Source organism: Cricetulus griseus, chromosome 3, assembly GCF_003668045.3.
Source record: "Cricetulus griseus strain 17A/GY chromosome 3, alternate assembly CriGri-PICRH-1.0, whole genome shotgun sequence".
NCBI classification, from domain to species: Eukaryota; Metazoa; Chordata; class Mammalia; order Rodentia; family Cricetidae; genus Cricetulus; species Cricetulus griseus.
This window is the reverse complement of record NC_048596.1, coordinates 12,764,258-12,781,197: the sequence shown is the minus strand read 5'-3', so window position 1 is coordinate 12,781,197 and position 16,940 is coordinate 12,764,258. Positions and strand designations below refer to the sequence as shown.

Below are 16,940 nucleotides of genomic sequence, written 5' to 3'. Positions count from 1 at the left end.
TCTACCCATCACTCTGCCTCAAAAGCCTTTTCCACGTATTTTAGTGTATATCTTAGCATCAGCTCATTTCCCATACCAATTTATTTATCAGACTATTTCTGATGTCATGATAAAATATCTTAAACTGAACATCATATAAACATCCAAGGTATAATTCTCATTGTTCCCAGGAGGGTGGCAAGTCTAAGATCAAGGCAGAGGTAGATGTGTTGGATATAAGGGCCATTTCTCTATCTGTGATTTTGTGTCTTGTCTACTGTGCTTTCACATGGCAGAAGGGACAGAAGGGTGAGAGAGGCTAAAGGTAATTGCCTGTAATCATTTTATAAGGCTCTGATACCCATTTTATAAAGCCAAGTGTTCACAGCTTCATCACCTTCTGAAATACCTTACCTCTTACTATTATTGCATTGGGCGTTAGACTTCAACATACATTCTAGAAAAAATGCAAACATTACACCTATAGCACTTGTGTTGTCTAGGAAGGGAGGAGGAAACAACCGTGCTATAAGACATGAAGGGACACTTACAGGAATATGTATACTGCAGGAGTAAATGGTGAAAGCCCCACAGAAAAGGAAGAGGTAAAATCCAGAGGCTGATAGACAGGACCTCAGTAAACTGGTGGCATCCCAGACCTTCCCAAGAGTTCTTGAGCCCTGTTCTTAGGTTTAGGCATTATTTAGTTTTAGCAAATTCAAAGAGGAGGTACGCAGGGAGGTCAAGTAGTGGGAGGCAGATTAATACCTGTGTAAATTCTATGGTAGTCTACGTACTTGGGAAACCCCTTGGATTAATGGTCTTCCCGTGTCCTCTAGTATGCTGGAGCATTCTGTGGTTCATTTGAACCAAAATCTGTGTTATTTAAATATGAATGTTCCATGTTGTGTGTGAGCTTGATTGTGAGGCAGTCGGTGCCAAAGGGCTGAGTCAGTGATATTCTGTGAAGAACTATATTTTAATTATAGCATATATTTGAGGTACTTAAATGTCACCCCATATATGGGATCTCCTTTGCTTTAGGACAAAATAGAGGTGAAAACTGGATAATTTTGAATGAATTAAGGGCTGTTAAACTATGCATTGTAGAGAGGTTTAATTACAGTACTTTCTTATCCATTAAAATTTATCACCACTTTGGGGGGGACAGAAGAGGAGGGGAGGAAGAGGGACCTGGGATTGACATGTAAAATAATTTTCTAATAAAAAGGGGGGAAATTATCACTAATGTGGCTGGGCGGTGGTGGCACATGCCTTTAATCCTAGCACTCGGGAAGCAGAGGCAGGCAGATCTCTGTGAGTTCGAGACCAGCCTGGTGTACAAGAGCTAGTTCCAGGACAGCCTCCAAAGCCACAGAGACACCCTGTCTCGAACCTCCACCCCCCAAAAAAATCACCACTGTGAATAATAGCAGTCAGAAATTTCAAGTGAGGAAAAGAGGGATATATGCAGATTTCTGTTAAAGATCTAGTTTTCTGGTGTTCAAAGTGTGATCCCCAGACAACAACAGCACCAAGAAGCTTATTAGAGAAGACAATTCATTGAAACCAACCAAACTCAATTGAATCAGACATGGGGCCCAGCAGTCTGAGTTTTAATAAGCTGTCTAGGTGATTCTGAAGCACACTAAAACTCAGAAGTATTGATCTAGTTTTTGTGATTAGCAGGCATACTTATATGTGTTGATTTTATAATTAAAATAGAATCAAATCAAAAAAGCAAGTGCATAGGGTCATGCAAGGTCCAAGAGTGTCTATGGGTCCAGGCCCAGGAGTTACATTTTAATCTGAAGGAATTTCCCATTAGCCATCAATCTCATTATGTCAATACCCACTTCTGAGCCAATACAAAACAATGTAAATTTATAACAAGTATTTTAGCAAAATAAAAATAAAAGTTCTAGAGCTAAAAAAAGGGAATAAAATTTTATTAGAAAATAGAGTCGTAGGATAGCCCTAAACTCAAGGAAGTAACAGGTCTTCTGTCTTCATTTACAGCTGCACTTTGAATCGGGCTTTTCCCCAGGCTCTGCCTTATGCTGAGTCTAACATGTGCTCAACCTGACAGCTTGGAGAGCCTGCTTTGGGGTCTTTCCAATCTGTGAAGAAGAGGAAGAGAACCATGGGGAAGGTCATCTCTTTGAGCGAGGAGTGATGGGTGGCTTTCAATAGAGATGTTACACCCCACTGCTCCCAGCAGTTGCTGGGGATGGCTGCCAGCTTTGGACAGGAGTGAGGGGACTGGCTGGTCTCCAGCATGGGCTTGGGCTTTGGTAGGAAGGAAGCATGTGCCAGCAGTAATTGCTTCTGCAACAGTCTAGTTGCTATTGTCCTCCTGCTATTTTCTCTGAACAGGCCATGTTATCGTCTTCTGTGAATATTAATTTCCCCGGAGTTAGGATAATTGGACCAAGAGCAGCCCTTCACAGAGCTGTGCCTTATTGGCAGGACTTTTCTACAAACCTGGGCCTGGGGACCATTTCTTGGAGTAGTTCCGTGTCATTTAATGAAGGACCCATCCTTTGCCAAGTGAGGTGGCAGAGCCCATTCCTGTCCTCTTACTCTGAGCTAGCAGAGTTTTATGAATTCCATATCTGGACTTTTCTTCTTACCTTTAATGTCTTTAATCAGCTTGCATATGTGAAGAATCAATAAACATCTGTTTAATGCACGAATATGACTGGAGAAGTGTGACCAAGTCAGAAGTGAAATTAAATTTTACAGTAATGACACTTTGAGCCATGCTAATCATTTAGATTCCAAAAAATACTTATGATCATGGTGCTATGGTTGTAATGTATTAATAGATACCAACACTGGACAACTAGATAATGAGCAAAACATGCTGATAGTGCCTTTGCAGTTGAAAATACATGTTAGGTGTGTTTTATCTGCAAATCACAGTGACCATGTACAGAATCAACCTATGTTCTTACTTAGAAATTTAGGAAAATGGTTATTGTAATCATACATTGATTGTTTCAGCACCGTGATGTAGAAATACTCAAGACATTAGAGACTCAAAACTAGCATAAGACATACTTGAAAGGGTAATTTTGAGCATACTGTGGTTGCTTCTCGACAGGACACCATCTGATGGTCTCTTTTTCTTTCCCCCATGATCCAGGTAACAACAGGTGGAAGAGCCAGCTATTACGTGTCCTATCGAAGAGAAGCCTTTGCCCAGATAAAGCTGCCCAAGTACTCCTTGCCAAAGGTACTACCTGCAGTGCCTGCAATCCTGGGACTTACCTGACAATGCTAAGGGTGGAGAGGCTGCCCCCATGGGATGCAGGAAGCCACTGACTGGTATTTGGCCTGGAGAGTTCCTGAAGGATTCTGGTCATTGTTGATGGTACTGAACCTGAGTGCTGTGTTCCTTTCTCAGTATCGTGCCAGACATGGGTTTGATTTCCTATAACTCAGGCATGTGCTTTGGTCTTGGGCTTTTGCCAAGAGTGGGAAAGAAAGGAACACTGTCTTTGAAATTGATCTCTTCAGAGGGTCCCCCTTTCCATAGTGGTGTTATTGACAACAAGAAGGTAAGTTTGTCAGGCTGCCACATGTCAGTGTGAAAGTGAAAGTACACAATAAGGATGGTGCTGGTCTTGCTTCTCTTTACATTTTAAGAGTAAATATCAACACTCTACCTATGTCTCCACTCCACTCTGTCACTGAGTAGATAGATAAAATCATTTCACCTCTTCCAGTGATTATAAAGCTTATTCTATGGATGCCACTTCTTGTGAACACCAGCTTCTAGGTGAGGATGGATCCTGTAAATTCACTGTGAGCAAAAGCAGAATGTGATGATGTAATCTAATGGGAGAGCAGGGAAGTTGTCTCGTGGTGTACCCTTACCATTTCATATAACAAAAAGGCATCAGCCTCTGAGATGGGGCTAAGAAACATTGTGAAACATTGTGAGCACAGAGATGGGCAGATTGTGGGGTAAGAAAAGAATTCACTTTATATCCCCTGGCATTTTATTCTCTGTTAACTGTGTATGGGTGTGTTCATTGCATCTTGTTTTCATTTACTTGCTTTTTCTTGCATATTCAACTTTTCTTCCATTTAAGTGGGCTGTCTATGCTAAACATTAAACTGTTTGACAGTCGTTTTATTGATGGAGAATTTAAATTATAAAACTCAACATCTCTGTCTTCTTTCTATTATTTTCCAAAATTGTTAATTTTTCATGTTTTTAATTGAAATAGAATTTCATCATACCCCCTTCATGTCCTCCCTCCTGCTCCTTCCAGGTACCCCCTTGAACCCTTCTCAAACCCCCAACTTTCAAATTGACACACTCCTTTTCTTTGGCTATATTTGTTAAATGAGTGTGTATGTGTCTGTGTGAGTGCAAAGTTTTATACATACAACCTTCTATGCCCATTATTTTGTTTGTATGTATATGGTTTCTTTTTTCATTTTTAATTTAAATTAGGAACAAGATTGTTTTACATGTCAATCCTAGTTCCCTTTCATCCCCTCCTCCCCTGCCCCCCACTAACACCCTGCATATCCCTTACCCTTTCTGCTCCTCAGGGAGGGTTAGGTCTTCCATGGGAGATCTTTCATTTCCTTTGGGATAGGGCCTAGGAGCTCCCCCATGTGTCTAGGCTGAGGGAGTATCCCTCTATGTGGAATTGGCCCCCAAAGTCCATTCCTATGCTGGGGATAAGTACTGATCTACTACAAGAGACCCCATAGGTTTCCCAGGCCTCCTCACTGACACCCACGTTCACGGGGTCTGGATCAGTCCTATTCTGATTTCCCAGTTATCAGTCTGGGGACCATGAGCCCCTCCTTGTTGAGGTCAGCTGTTTCGGTAGATTTCATCAGCCTTGTCTTGATCCCTTTGCTCAACACTCCTCCCTCTCTGCAACTGGATTCCAGTTCAGTTTAATGTTTAGGTATGTGAGTCTGCTCCTACTTCCATCAGCTGCTGGATGAAGGCTCTAGGATGGCATATAAGGTAGTCATCAATCTTATTATTGGAGATGGCTTTTAAGGTAGCCTCTCCACTGTTGCTTAGATGGTTAGTTGGTTTCATCCTTGTAGATCTCTGGACATTTCCCTAGTGTCTGATTTCTCTTTAAATCTACAGTGGCTCCCTTTATTATGGTATGTCTTATCTTGCTCTCCTCTATTTTTCCCCCAGCTCAACTTTCCTGCTTCCTCATGCCCTCTTCACCCCTCCTCTTCTCCCCTTCTCATTCTTCTAGATCCCTCTCCCCTCCCACCATGAACCCAGTTTGCTCAGGAGATCTTGACCTTTTCCCCTTCTCTGGGGGACCATGTATGTCTCTTTTAGATTACTCCTTTTTCCCTAGCTTCTATGGAGATGTGGATTGTAGGCTGATAACCATTTGATCTATGTCTAAAATCCATATATGAGTGAGTACATTCCAGTCTTGTCTTTTTGTGACTGGGTTACCTCACTTAGGATAGTTTCTTCTAGTCCCATCCATTTGACTGTGAATTTCAAGATTCCATTGTTATTTTTTTCCTGTGGAGTAGTACTCCATTGTGTAAATGTACCACATTTTCTCTATCCATTCTTCAGTTGAGGGGCATCTAGGTTGCTTCCAGGTTCTGAATATTAGAAATAATGCTGCTATGAACATAGTTGAACCGATGTCCCTGTTGTATGAATGTCCATGTGCTGGTTATATGCCTAAGAGTGGAATTGCTGTATCTTGTGGTAGACTGATTCCCATTTTCCTGAGGAATTGCCATACTGATTTCCAAAGTGGCTGTATGAGTTGGCACTCCTACCAGCAGTGGAGAAGTGTTCCCCTTTCTCCATATCCTCTCCAGCATAAAGTGTCATTGGTGTTTTTATTTTTTTTTATTTTAGCCATTCTCAGGGGAGTAAGATGATATCCCAGAATTGTTTTGATTTGCATTTCCCTGATGGCTAAGGATGTTGAACACTTTCTTATATGTCTTTCAGCCATTTTAGATTTTTCTATTGAGAATTCTCTATTTAGTTCTGTACCCCACATTTTAATTGAATTATTTGGTGTTTTGGAGACTAGCTTCTTGAGTTCTTTGTAAATTTTGGAGATCAGCCCTCTGTCTGATCTTTTCCCATTCTGTGGGCTTCCGTTTTGTCCTGCTGACTATGTCCTTTGCCTTACAGAAGCTTCTCAGTTTCAGGAGGTCCCATTTATTAAGTGTTGATCTCAGTGTCTGTGCTACTGGTGTTTTGTTCAGGAAGCCTTCTCCTATATATGGTTTCTAATGCTGAGAACTCTGAATTGGAGACCCACTAAGTGGAGAGACTGATTCACTTTTTCCCAGCAGTCAAAAGAGGTATAGTCTGCCTTCTATGATTTGATTCTGGGCAAAAAGTAAGTTGGTAACAGAAGATCAGGAGTTAATCAAAACTACTTTGATTAGAAGCCTCTCCATGGTTCCTTCAGTTCAAAGTTCAGAGTATGCCAATACACCACATTTTGAGTCACCAAGTTGAGTCATACGTTGGAGGAAGAAAGGCTTGTCAAAGCCAGAAATTACTTTCCCATGCTCAGATGCAGTACTGGGACAAAACTGGGCTGTATGTTTTAGCAGTAGAGAAAATTGGATATGACATTAATGGGTTAAAATCGTGTTGTAGCTTCACTAGACATTGTCTACATGCATCAACTCAATGTCTTGAACCCTCCACATTTTATAAATATTAAAATTTTCATAAGCAATACAAATAAAATAAGTATAACTTTAATACAGTATTTTAACAAATGAACTAACTATTGATTAGTGAAAACAATGTAGTCATTTCCTGTCTCTTAGAGCTTGTGGTAGACAAGCAGCATTAAGTAAGCAATGTAAATGTAGGAAGTATTCCAGAAGTCTAAGCACCTCTTTTGCATTAAAGATCCAGATAACTGAATGGGGATAGTGAGGTTAAATTCCTAGAGAGGTTGTGTTTAAGATAATATAAGAAAAACTATAAAATTCCGCCTGTAAATAAGGGTAAGGTGGAAACACAGGGCTGATAGGTAATAGAGCCATCTCTTACTATCTCAGAGGAATTGGTACCATGACACCTGCAGATGTCAAAATCCCTAGATAACTAAGTCTCTTATATAGCTAGCAGGGCATAGAATTTTCATATAACCTGTGCACATATCCAAATACTTAAAATTATCTTTAAATCTCATGCTTTATTTTGCAGGGATCACTAGAAGGAATAGAATGCTCTATTTCCTTAGCAAAGGTACAGAATTAACTGCACTTTGGTCCCTGGAGGCCAGGGATAGGAAAGATTGCCTACACATACAAAGGACTGCTTTGAAGAGGAAGCATGGCCACTTCAACAAAGTTAAAATACCTTGTGAAGTCTGGGTGCATTTTGGCAGAAGGGCCATTGAAGAGAGCAGATCCCATATTAAGTAGCCTTGGGTAACATGGAGAGTGGTTTCTGGATTCACTGTTGCCTCTCCATGACTGTATCTTGGGAAATTGTTAACTATGGTGGCTGCAGGATGTACCCACCAACTTGTCTAAAGCCAGCCAGGAAACTGGTATCAGAGGATGAGAAAGGGAAAATTCAGCTATGAGCTTCCTAAAGAAGAATTCTGTGGTTCCCCACCCAGGGCCCAAGCCTTCAAGTCTCCCTTCTTTAACCTAAAGTATGTGTTTCTGGACCCTTCCAAACCATCTCTCCACAGTAAGGATATGTTTACCTCAGTGTGAGTGCAAATTTATGAAATTTTAACCTTATTAGGAAAGCAACAGTTTAGTCCCTTAGGCATCTGGCCGCAGGTGGGGTACAAATGAGGCCCTGAATTGATTTCCACCTATCCAAAGTACTCCATTAATGATCAGCCACCCTGTGGTTGCTTATTGAGGGGGCATATCAAAGCACTCATGCAGCACCTTCATAGAAGCGCATCCAGATAGACTTCTCATTAATATGGGACTGCTGTGAAAGTAGCTGCATGGTGATCGATCATTTTATTAGCTGGTGTTGGCCCAGATTTTCATAATCATGGCTAAGGAGCTAGGGGCAGAGGGGGTGACAGGAGGTTAGTTCTTCCCGTTGTTTGAAAAACCTAAGCGACTTTTAGCATATTGTTGCTGCTCTGTGCAGCGCTGTTGCTGCTGCTACATGCCTTAGGGAAAAACAAGATGATAGAGAAGTCTCCTGCAATCACTGCACCTCACAATTCTACTCCAAGTCTCACACCAGGCACACCTTGACTTTAGAATATTTTGCAGAGAGTGTGGTGAGTGACATTAATAACCAGCAGCATTATTGGAATGAAGATCAATGCATCAAGGCTTTCATAGTTCCATTGCTGGCACTCTCACCCGACAGACAGACATGACACTTACGCACCAGTTGGAAAGCATGGTGCAAGAGGGTAAGAGCAATGGTAGCTAGGAAAATACAGTGGAGCTTTTGTAACAGAAACCCAAACATCTCTTTAAGCTCAACCACTTACCCAGGAGCCTGGGTCTGCGCATGGGCAAAATGAGACAATAATACTGACATGTTGTGAGGAATGGACTAATGACTTGTTGCTGGTCTAGTGTAGGTGCTCAGTGAATCTGAGGGACAGCTGTTACCTGTGGGGAAACAGTACCAGTGCCCTTACCTTGCCTGGCATGCAGATTAAAGCTATAGTAGAATTGTATTTCAGACAGTATTGGCCTCCGTATTGCCTAAAGCTGTCACTCTGCCACTCTGAACCTGAAGTAGTTTTTTTTCCCCCCTTAGGTTCTACATTTTTTTCTCAAGTTGCAAATCTAAAAGTCCTTTCCACAAGAGAAAAGTTCTGTTTGTTTTTTTTTTTTCCTCAAAGGTATTTGGATTCTAGTATTTGGATATGATACCCCTGAGCTCTGCCTGAGCCCCATGATTCTGAAAAACTCCATTTTAAGTGTTTGGGGAAAGACTTACCCCCAAAGAACCACTTTCCATAAGACTTGATGAGACTCAGATGTCTTCTCTAACAAGGGAAGGTTTGCAATCTTAATTTCTTAAGTGATTAGTTGGACTTGTCCTAATAACCAATGTGGACAAAATGCCTGATAATTTGACTTGACCAAAATTGAGTGTGACTTTGAACTTTGCTCACTCTCAAGTTTGTACAGGCAACAGAGAATATGGGTAAAGAATATAATAAGGGCCAGAGATCCCCCAGTCCTTAGAGCATTTCTGAGCATCATTTGGTCTCAAAGAAAATGCCTCCTTCAGTTGTTCCATTATGCCATCTTCATCCTCTGCTACATACCCAGTCTTTTTTCATTTTATATTCCTTTTTTAAATTAATTTCTTTTTTACATTCCAGTCCCAGTTCCCACTCTCTCCTCTCCTCCTGTTCCCCCCACTGCCTTCACTTCCCCTACCTCCCATCTGCTCCTCAGAGAGGGTAAGGGATCCCCTAGGAAGTCTACTAAATCTGCCCCATCATCTTGTTGAGGCAGGACCAAGTCACCTCTCCACCCCCCACCCCTGTGTCTAGGTTGGGCATGGTATCCCTCCATATAGCATGGGTTCCACTAAGTCAGTTTGTGCATTAGTGTTAGATTTTGGACCCACTGCCAGTGGCCTCATATATTGTCCCAGTCACACCATTGTAGCCTATATTAAGGAAGTCTAGTTCAGTCTTATGAAGGGTCACCATTTGTCAGACCTGAGTCAGGGATCTCTCACTAGCTCAGGTCAGCTGATTGTGTGGGTTTCCCCATTACGGTCTTGACTCCTTTGTGTATAGTATCTCTCCTCCCTCACTTTGATTGTACTCCAGGAACTTGGCCATTGGTTAGTTGTGGATTTCTGCATCTGCTTCCATCTGTTTCTGGAAGAGGGTTCAAGCTTCTTTGGGGTTGTGGATTGTAGGCTGGGTATCTTTTCTTTATGTCTTGTATCCACTTATAAGTTAGTACATACTATATTTGTTTTTCTGGGTCTGGGTTACATCATTCAGGATGGTTTTTTTTTTTTTTTCTAGTTCTGTCCATTTGCCCGCAAATTTTAGAATGTCATTGTTTCTTACTGCTAAGTGATACTCTGTTGTGTATTTTTTTAATATATTCTTGGTTGAGGGGCATCTAGGTTGTTTCTAAGTTCTGGCTATTATGAACAATGTTGCTCTGAACATAGTTGAGCAAATGTCCTTGTGATGTGAGTGTGCCTCCTTGGGTATGTGCCCAAGAGTGGTATTGCAGAGTCTTGAGGTTGGTTGATTCCTAGTTTTCTGAGACTTGTCACACTGATTTCCAAAGTGTCTGCACAAGTTTGCACTCCCACCAGAAACTGAGGAGTGTTCCCCTGTCTCCACATCCTCTCCAGCATAAGCTGTAGTCAGTGTTTTTGATTTTAGCCTTTTTGATCGGTGTAAGATGGTGTCTCAGAGTAGTTTTGATTTGCATTTCCCTGATGACTAAGGATGGTGAGCATTTCCTTAAGTGTCTTTCTTCCATTTTTATTGTTCTGTTGAGAATTGTGTTTAGATCTATACCCTAATTTGTAATTGGATTATTTGGTAGTTTGATGTATAGTTTCTTGAGTTCTTTGTATACTTGTCAGATGTGGGGTTGGTGAAGATCTTTTCCCATTCTGTAGGGAGCTGTTTTGTCTTGTTGACCGTGTTCTTTGCTTTACAGAAACTTCTCTGTTTCATGAGGTCCCATTTATTAATTGTTAACTCTCAGTATCTGTGCTTCTGGTGTTCTAGTTGGGAAGTGGTCTCCTGTGCCTATGCATTCAAATGTATTTCTCACTTTCTCTTCTATGAGGTTCAGAGTGCATGGATTTATATTGAGGTCTTTGATCCATTTCAACTTGATTTTTGTGCATGACACTAGACATGGATCTGTTTGCATTTTTCTGCATGTCAATAGCATGCAGGAGGTTTAAAACAGCACCATTTGTTGAATATGCTTTCTTTTTTGGTTTTGTATTTTTAGCATCTTTGTTAAAAATTTCCCTTATATAAGTCGGAATTTGTAGTGACTTGACAATAGACATGGGGAGATGAATTGAGCCCTGAATTTGTGTCCTTGAATGTTCAATACTCTCTCTCCTTCCTTCCTTCCTTTCCTCCCTCCCTCCCTCCCTTCCCTCCCTCCCTCCCTTCCGCCCTCCTCTCCCTCTCTCTCTCCCTTCTTTCCTTCCTTCCTTCCTTATCCTCATGTCCACTGCTTTAGTGTGGCACTTGGTTAGGGATGAAAACAATCCCAGAAGGCCTGTCATGTCTCTACCACCGGGGCATCTGCTTAGGGACATCTTCTTTGCTGTAGGCTTAATTTAATTTTATTCTTCTTCCTAACTTCCTACCTTCAGTGTGATGCCTAGAGGGTGGAAGATGCTTAATCATTTAGGTGTTTATGTAAAGTTTTAAGAGGCCCAGGATATTAAAAAAAAAATCAGGAACAGTGAAGTATTTTCATTAGTGTTTACATCCAAAGACCCAGGTTTTGACTTGTTTTGTTTTCAAAAAGTAATTAGGATTTTTTTCAAAATCATTGTTGAAATGACAGGGTGTATTATTGATCACTGTTTTGCTAATAACATTTGTGCTTACATCTGAGACTTTTCAAGTTGTGGCACCTTAACAAGGTTCCATTTCAGTGAATTCTTACTATGTTTTCCTTCTTCCATTTTCTCTCATTGTCATCACCAAAAGTCTGCCCATGTGTTTTCAGAACAAGCAAAAAAGAAGTTAATACATTCTTTGGGATTCAAATGAGCTAGTTACATTCACGAAAACACTTTGTGACTGTCCAGAACCCTAATGGACTAATTTAAACTAATACTGCTTTTTTCTTAAAGATTTAATATTCTGATTATTATATGTTTATTTAGAGAGAGGGAGTTCATATGGAAGCATGAACTACCAGTGACCCATGGCTACATGTGCCCTAAGAGAGCTATGATGTGGCCTAACACAATACTGTGAACTTACTAAGAGACTGTTGCAATTTTCTTTTGAAAATAAAATTTTGTGACTCTTTTTTTCAGATTTTTTATTTGAATTAGAAACAAGATTGTTTTACATGTCAATCCCAGTTCCCTTCTCCCTCCCGTCCTCTCCTACCATCCCCCCCAACTAAAACCCTACCTATCACATATCCTTTCTTCTATTTTTCCCCTGACTCAAACTTTCTGCTCCCTCATGACCTCTGCATCCTTCCTCTTCTTCCCTTCTCATAATTTTATGACTCTTTAATGAGAACTTTGTAGATGAAAATGTCATGTTGCAAAGTTAGAAAGTTGTACATGCTTGGTAGAACTTTACAAAGTGATCTTCTACGGCTACCTGGAAGACTTGTTCAGGTTGTAAAGTATAAGGTTCTCCACTAGTCATTCTTAGTCATGATCTCAGAAAGACCCATGTCTTAGTGCTGTTGAGATTGCAAGGTCAGACTGGGCATATTATCTTTTTATAGTAGTTATTTAGGAGGCAGACATAGGAAGGTTCTTGGAGTTAAGGAACTCCAAGCCAGCTTGGACATCTTAGTTGCCATCACTATTGCTATAATAAAAATACCTTGGTAGAATATTTATCTTAATGGGGAAAAAAGGCTTGCTCTGGTTCATAATTCAAGAATACAGTCCCTTGTTATTGGTTAGTCACAAAGATTGAAGCATATGGTCACACTGAATGCAGAGTCAAGAAGCAGAGAGCAGTAACTGTCTGTGCTCAACTTGCTTTCTGCTTCCTGTACAATCCAGGATTCCAGCCTAGGGAATGGTGCCACCCACAGTGAATGAGTCTGCTAGAATATTAATTAACCTAATCAACATAAAATGTTCAGAGGTCTATTCCCCCAGGTAATTATAGTTCTATATTTAACTATCAAGATTAATCATCATATTCTGTGGCCTGTCTCTTCAGTGGGAAAATAATGAAGAAGTTGATGAAGACCTATGGGTCATTTTGATTGCATTGAAGTTATAAATTTGGCAATATGCTGTTTAAAGAGTTAGTTTCTTGACAAAATCTTGGTAATATCATTCTTTTCAACTGAATGGCTGACAAACGAAGTACTTCTCAGACATGAAGATGTCCCAGCTTCTTATGCCTGAGGCTGAGTACCTGTTCACCAGCTGGCACAGCCCCGGGATAGCATTTATCTAATATGCACTCACAGAAAAGCGGGCTGCCTCTAACCCTGACCATTCCATGGTGTTCTAAGTTGTTTTCTCCCCTCTTAGTTTATATTAGTTTAGCTTAAAATAACTTAGCTCATTCATTTTTATGACCAAAACATCTGGGAAAACCCAGGCATTTCGATTGCATTTTTAACAGGGTAAGTGAATTTAATTTGTATTTCCTGCAGCTGCTCTTTCCCCTCCTACTGGGTTCTTGGGCATTCTTTCTATACCTACACAACACGATTTCATCACGTGAATTTTAGGAGTAAAGCTTCTCTTTTAAATCAGTTCAGCAGGATACTGTAATTCTACAGGTTATATAAGCACAAATGAACAAGGAGTCTGAGTCAACATGAACTAGAAAGTTCAAGGCAAGGGGCTATTGACAAATGACCTCTAAGAAAAGGTCCAGAATTTGTTTTTGCTACCTCCCAGTTGTCCAGATCAACTGGCTTATTCCTTAATAAAATGGGGAGGTGAGGGTGGAGACACACCCTCTGCACGCATGCACGCACGCACGCACGCATGCACGCACACACACACACAAAGACACACACACACAGACACACACACACACACACACACACACACACACACACACACACACACACACTTCAGTGCTGACATTGAAGACACTGTTGCCGCTTTTCACTTGAAATGGTTTCTGGGAAAGCTAGGTCTAAAAAAGCAGAGGTTAGACCCTGCCTAATAATTAATTTCCCATTGTCCTTGGTTACTGTTGGTGGTGTTATCAGTGCATTTATCCATAGATGCAGGTGTGGTTCTCCATTCACGATCAGTTACATGGTGTACACACTGTATTTATGCATTTTAATGTCATCACTTGAAACAGATGTTTAACCATGTCAGCATGCCCTCCTGATAAATGCACACTCTTTCATATGGACTTGAATGTGTCATCACTATATAGTGCCTAGCCATGTATGTAGCATGTTTTTTTAAATTATTTTTAAACTGTAAATTAATAGATTAGATTTTAGGAATAATACAGACCATGATTAGAAACTAAATGAATGCACAGTCTGTGAACTTAATGGTAGCATGTGAAGAGTAGACCATTAGAACATAGACTTATTAGGACTGAGACTTTAAACGTGCTATGTCCATCTAAAAACCTAGAGTTGTAGTTTTCCATAGAGGCCAAACTGACATTTGCAGTCATTCTTTACCTTACTGGTAACAAGTTTAGAATCAATGATCTAAGAACTACGCGTTCAAATGAAGCTCATCATTCTGTTGAGTCAGACACTCATATATTTAAAATCTAGTTTTGTCATGTACTATCTGTCCAATCTGGAGCACTTTGATGAACTGCTGTGTGTGCCTTACCTTACTCCAGAAAATCGTAATAATCATACTGTCACTATCATTGGATTATTTGACTTTTAATTTAAAAAATGGATGACAGAATAGTTCCCAAATACTAGGTACTTTTATTTTCACATCTTAGGGAGAAAACTGAATTTGTGGAGGCTGAGACATTTATCGGTCATTCACATCACAGTGCCGTGCTTACAATAATACCCAGGGCACCAAATTCCAGGTTGCATGTGACTACTGTTGAAGCCTAACTTCGTACCATTTGCACCAGATCCTCCCTCAGCTTCACTTCAGTAACACCCAGAACTCCTGGACACACAAGAGATTCCCATGGTTATGTGAGATTGGAGGTCTAGAGCAAGACTCACTTGCCTCCGTGCCACCCATTTGATACTGAAGATTCAAAAGGAAAGCGCTGCACTGGAAGATTTAAAACCTAAGTGAAGATCAAAACCTAGGATAGGGCCTGCTGCTCCACACATTTGAGTGTCCAGGAAGGCTGGGTGCATCTGTTAGCACTAGCACTAACTTTCAGATATAAAAATAAAAAATGAACGTCGATGAATCCCTTGAAACCATGGGAAATGATGCCCACTAAAGCCCCTTACAACCATCTTTCTGTCACTTAGCAGGGAACAGAAATCATGATGTTCACGATTTATAGCCTTAGTCCAACACAGAACTGCTTAACATTGACTATAACTCAAGATTTTTCTCAACCATTTCACTCGTCCCGGTAATTACTCAAGGTCCCAGTGGGAAGAAAGGTATGGAGAGCTACCTTCTCACAGGCCCTCTGTCTCATTATAGGACATGCACATCATCAGCACAGATGAGAACCAAGTGTTTGCAGCCGTCCAGGAATGGAACCAGAATGACACGTACAACCTCTACATCTCAGACACACGCGGGATCTACTTTACTCTGGCCATGGAGAACATTAAGAGTAGTCGAGGTCTGATGGGAAATATCATTATTGAATTATATGAGGTATGTAGCCAAAATTATCCCCCTCTGGATTGACCTTTCTTTTCATGTGTTTGAAATTTATAAGCACAAGCATTGTCATCCTGTGTTTGACCCCATCTTTCATTGGCAATTGTATTTGGAGGCAAGGGATATAACCTGTTTGTACCCCAGTTCCAGAGAAATCAAGGTAAAGTGCTTGTCCGCTGACATTATTGTGAGCTGAGTGGCATGGTATGTGTAAGGGATCAACTATCTCGACTGTCTTGGGAAAGTCAGTGCTCTCATACATACGAACAAGATAACAAGCCAGAACAGAAGGCATGCAGCATAGATGATGCCTCAAGTAGCCTTTCAAAACTCTGTGCTTCTTGTTATGTACCTGTCTTGCAAAAGGAATATGGTGGATGTACATGCAGAAATATTTTTAAGTGATGCTTGTGAACACAGCTTAGATGAAAAGAAGAAAAAATAACTGGTAAGAGAGGAAATGCCACATGTGTATGATGACAGATTTGCCTTGATATGAGTGCATCACATATATGCGTGTATGTGTATAATATATATAACATATATATATATATAATATATATATATTATATATATGATATAATATAAAACATGTGTGCTAGTTTAAGGACACTTTCCCTAGGAATCCATATGAGTACATACAGAAACTAGAGAAAAAATTAGTGACAGATTCCTAGAGATGTGATGCTTCCTTATGTCTTTAAAGTCAGTGTGTGACTTTCGACAGCACTAGAGAGAGAAATGGGTGAAGTATCCCAGGGTTGTGATGGGCTCAGTCTTGCCAAGAGAGTGTCTTGTGTGCCCAAAATAATAAGTGACTGGTAGTTAAACCCTCACAGGTTGTGATGAGTGAGCTCAGGCAGCTCAAGCTGGGCCCTCAGATAACCTAGATGAGCTTTGCTTTGGTGGATTTCCCTGTCTATACAGTACTGGTGGTTCTTCAGAACAGAAGTGTCAGTACATGGTCCCATGGCTTCGCCTGATCAGTTTTTATCCAGGTTCTAGCATCTGTCATTGGTATCTGAGTTGTCTGTTTATTCACCACCTACTTGATCCCAGGTCTCTACCCTCACATCCCATTCCCAAATTCCTCTCTTATTTTTTTACTTTCTTCATATTTCACTAAGTCACATTAGTGCTGCACAAGTGTGGGGCCGTTCCTGTGAGCATGCACAACTTATCGCACACTACATCCTTAAATTAGTTCAGTCTCCCTCCCCTAGCAGCCATCATCTGTCAGTAGCACACTGGCCAGGGATGAGAGCATCTGTGAACCTCCCTCATCCATGCTGGGATGTCCACTGCCTTTATCATGTGCAAGTCTAAAAAGATTATCTTTAACAACAAAGTCTAATTTAAGGGAATGTCCAGGTGGAAGGCTGATATCAAAATCTAAGGGCTATAGGTAACTTTGATAATCTTGTATTCCTTTACCTTTAACCTGTTCAGGAGACAGAAATATACCTTTGTTATTAGCAGTAAG

The 16,940-nt window shown here is 40.7% G+C and overlaps 1 protein-coding gene across 1 annotated transcript in view; it reads left to right on the top strand.

Moving 5' to 3' along the window:
* Positions 1 to 16,940, top strand: part of Sorcs3 (sortilin related VPS10 domain containing receptor 3) — a 625,100-nt gene that overhangs the window by 506,637 nt on the left and 101,523 nt on the right. The window contains exons 8-9 of the mRNA XM_027407465.2: positions 3,128 to 3,217; positions 15,272 to 15,451. Coding sequence (XP_027263266.2) covers positions 3,128 to 3,217; positions 15,272 to 15,451 — 270 coding nt within the window. The remainder of the gene's footprint in view (positions 1 to 3,127; positions 3,218 to 15,271; positions 15,452 to 16,940) is intronic.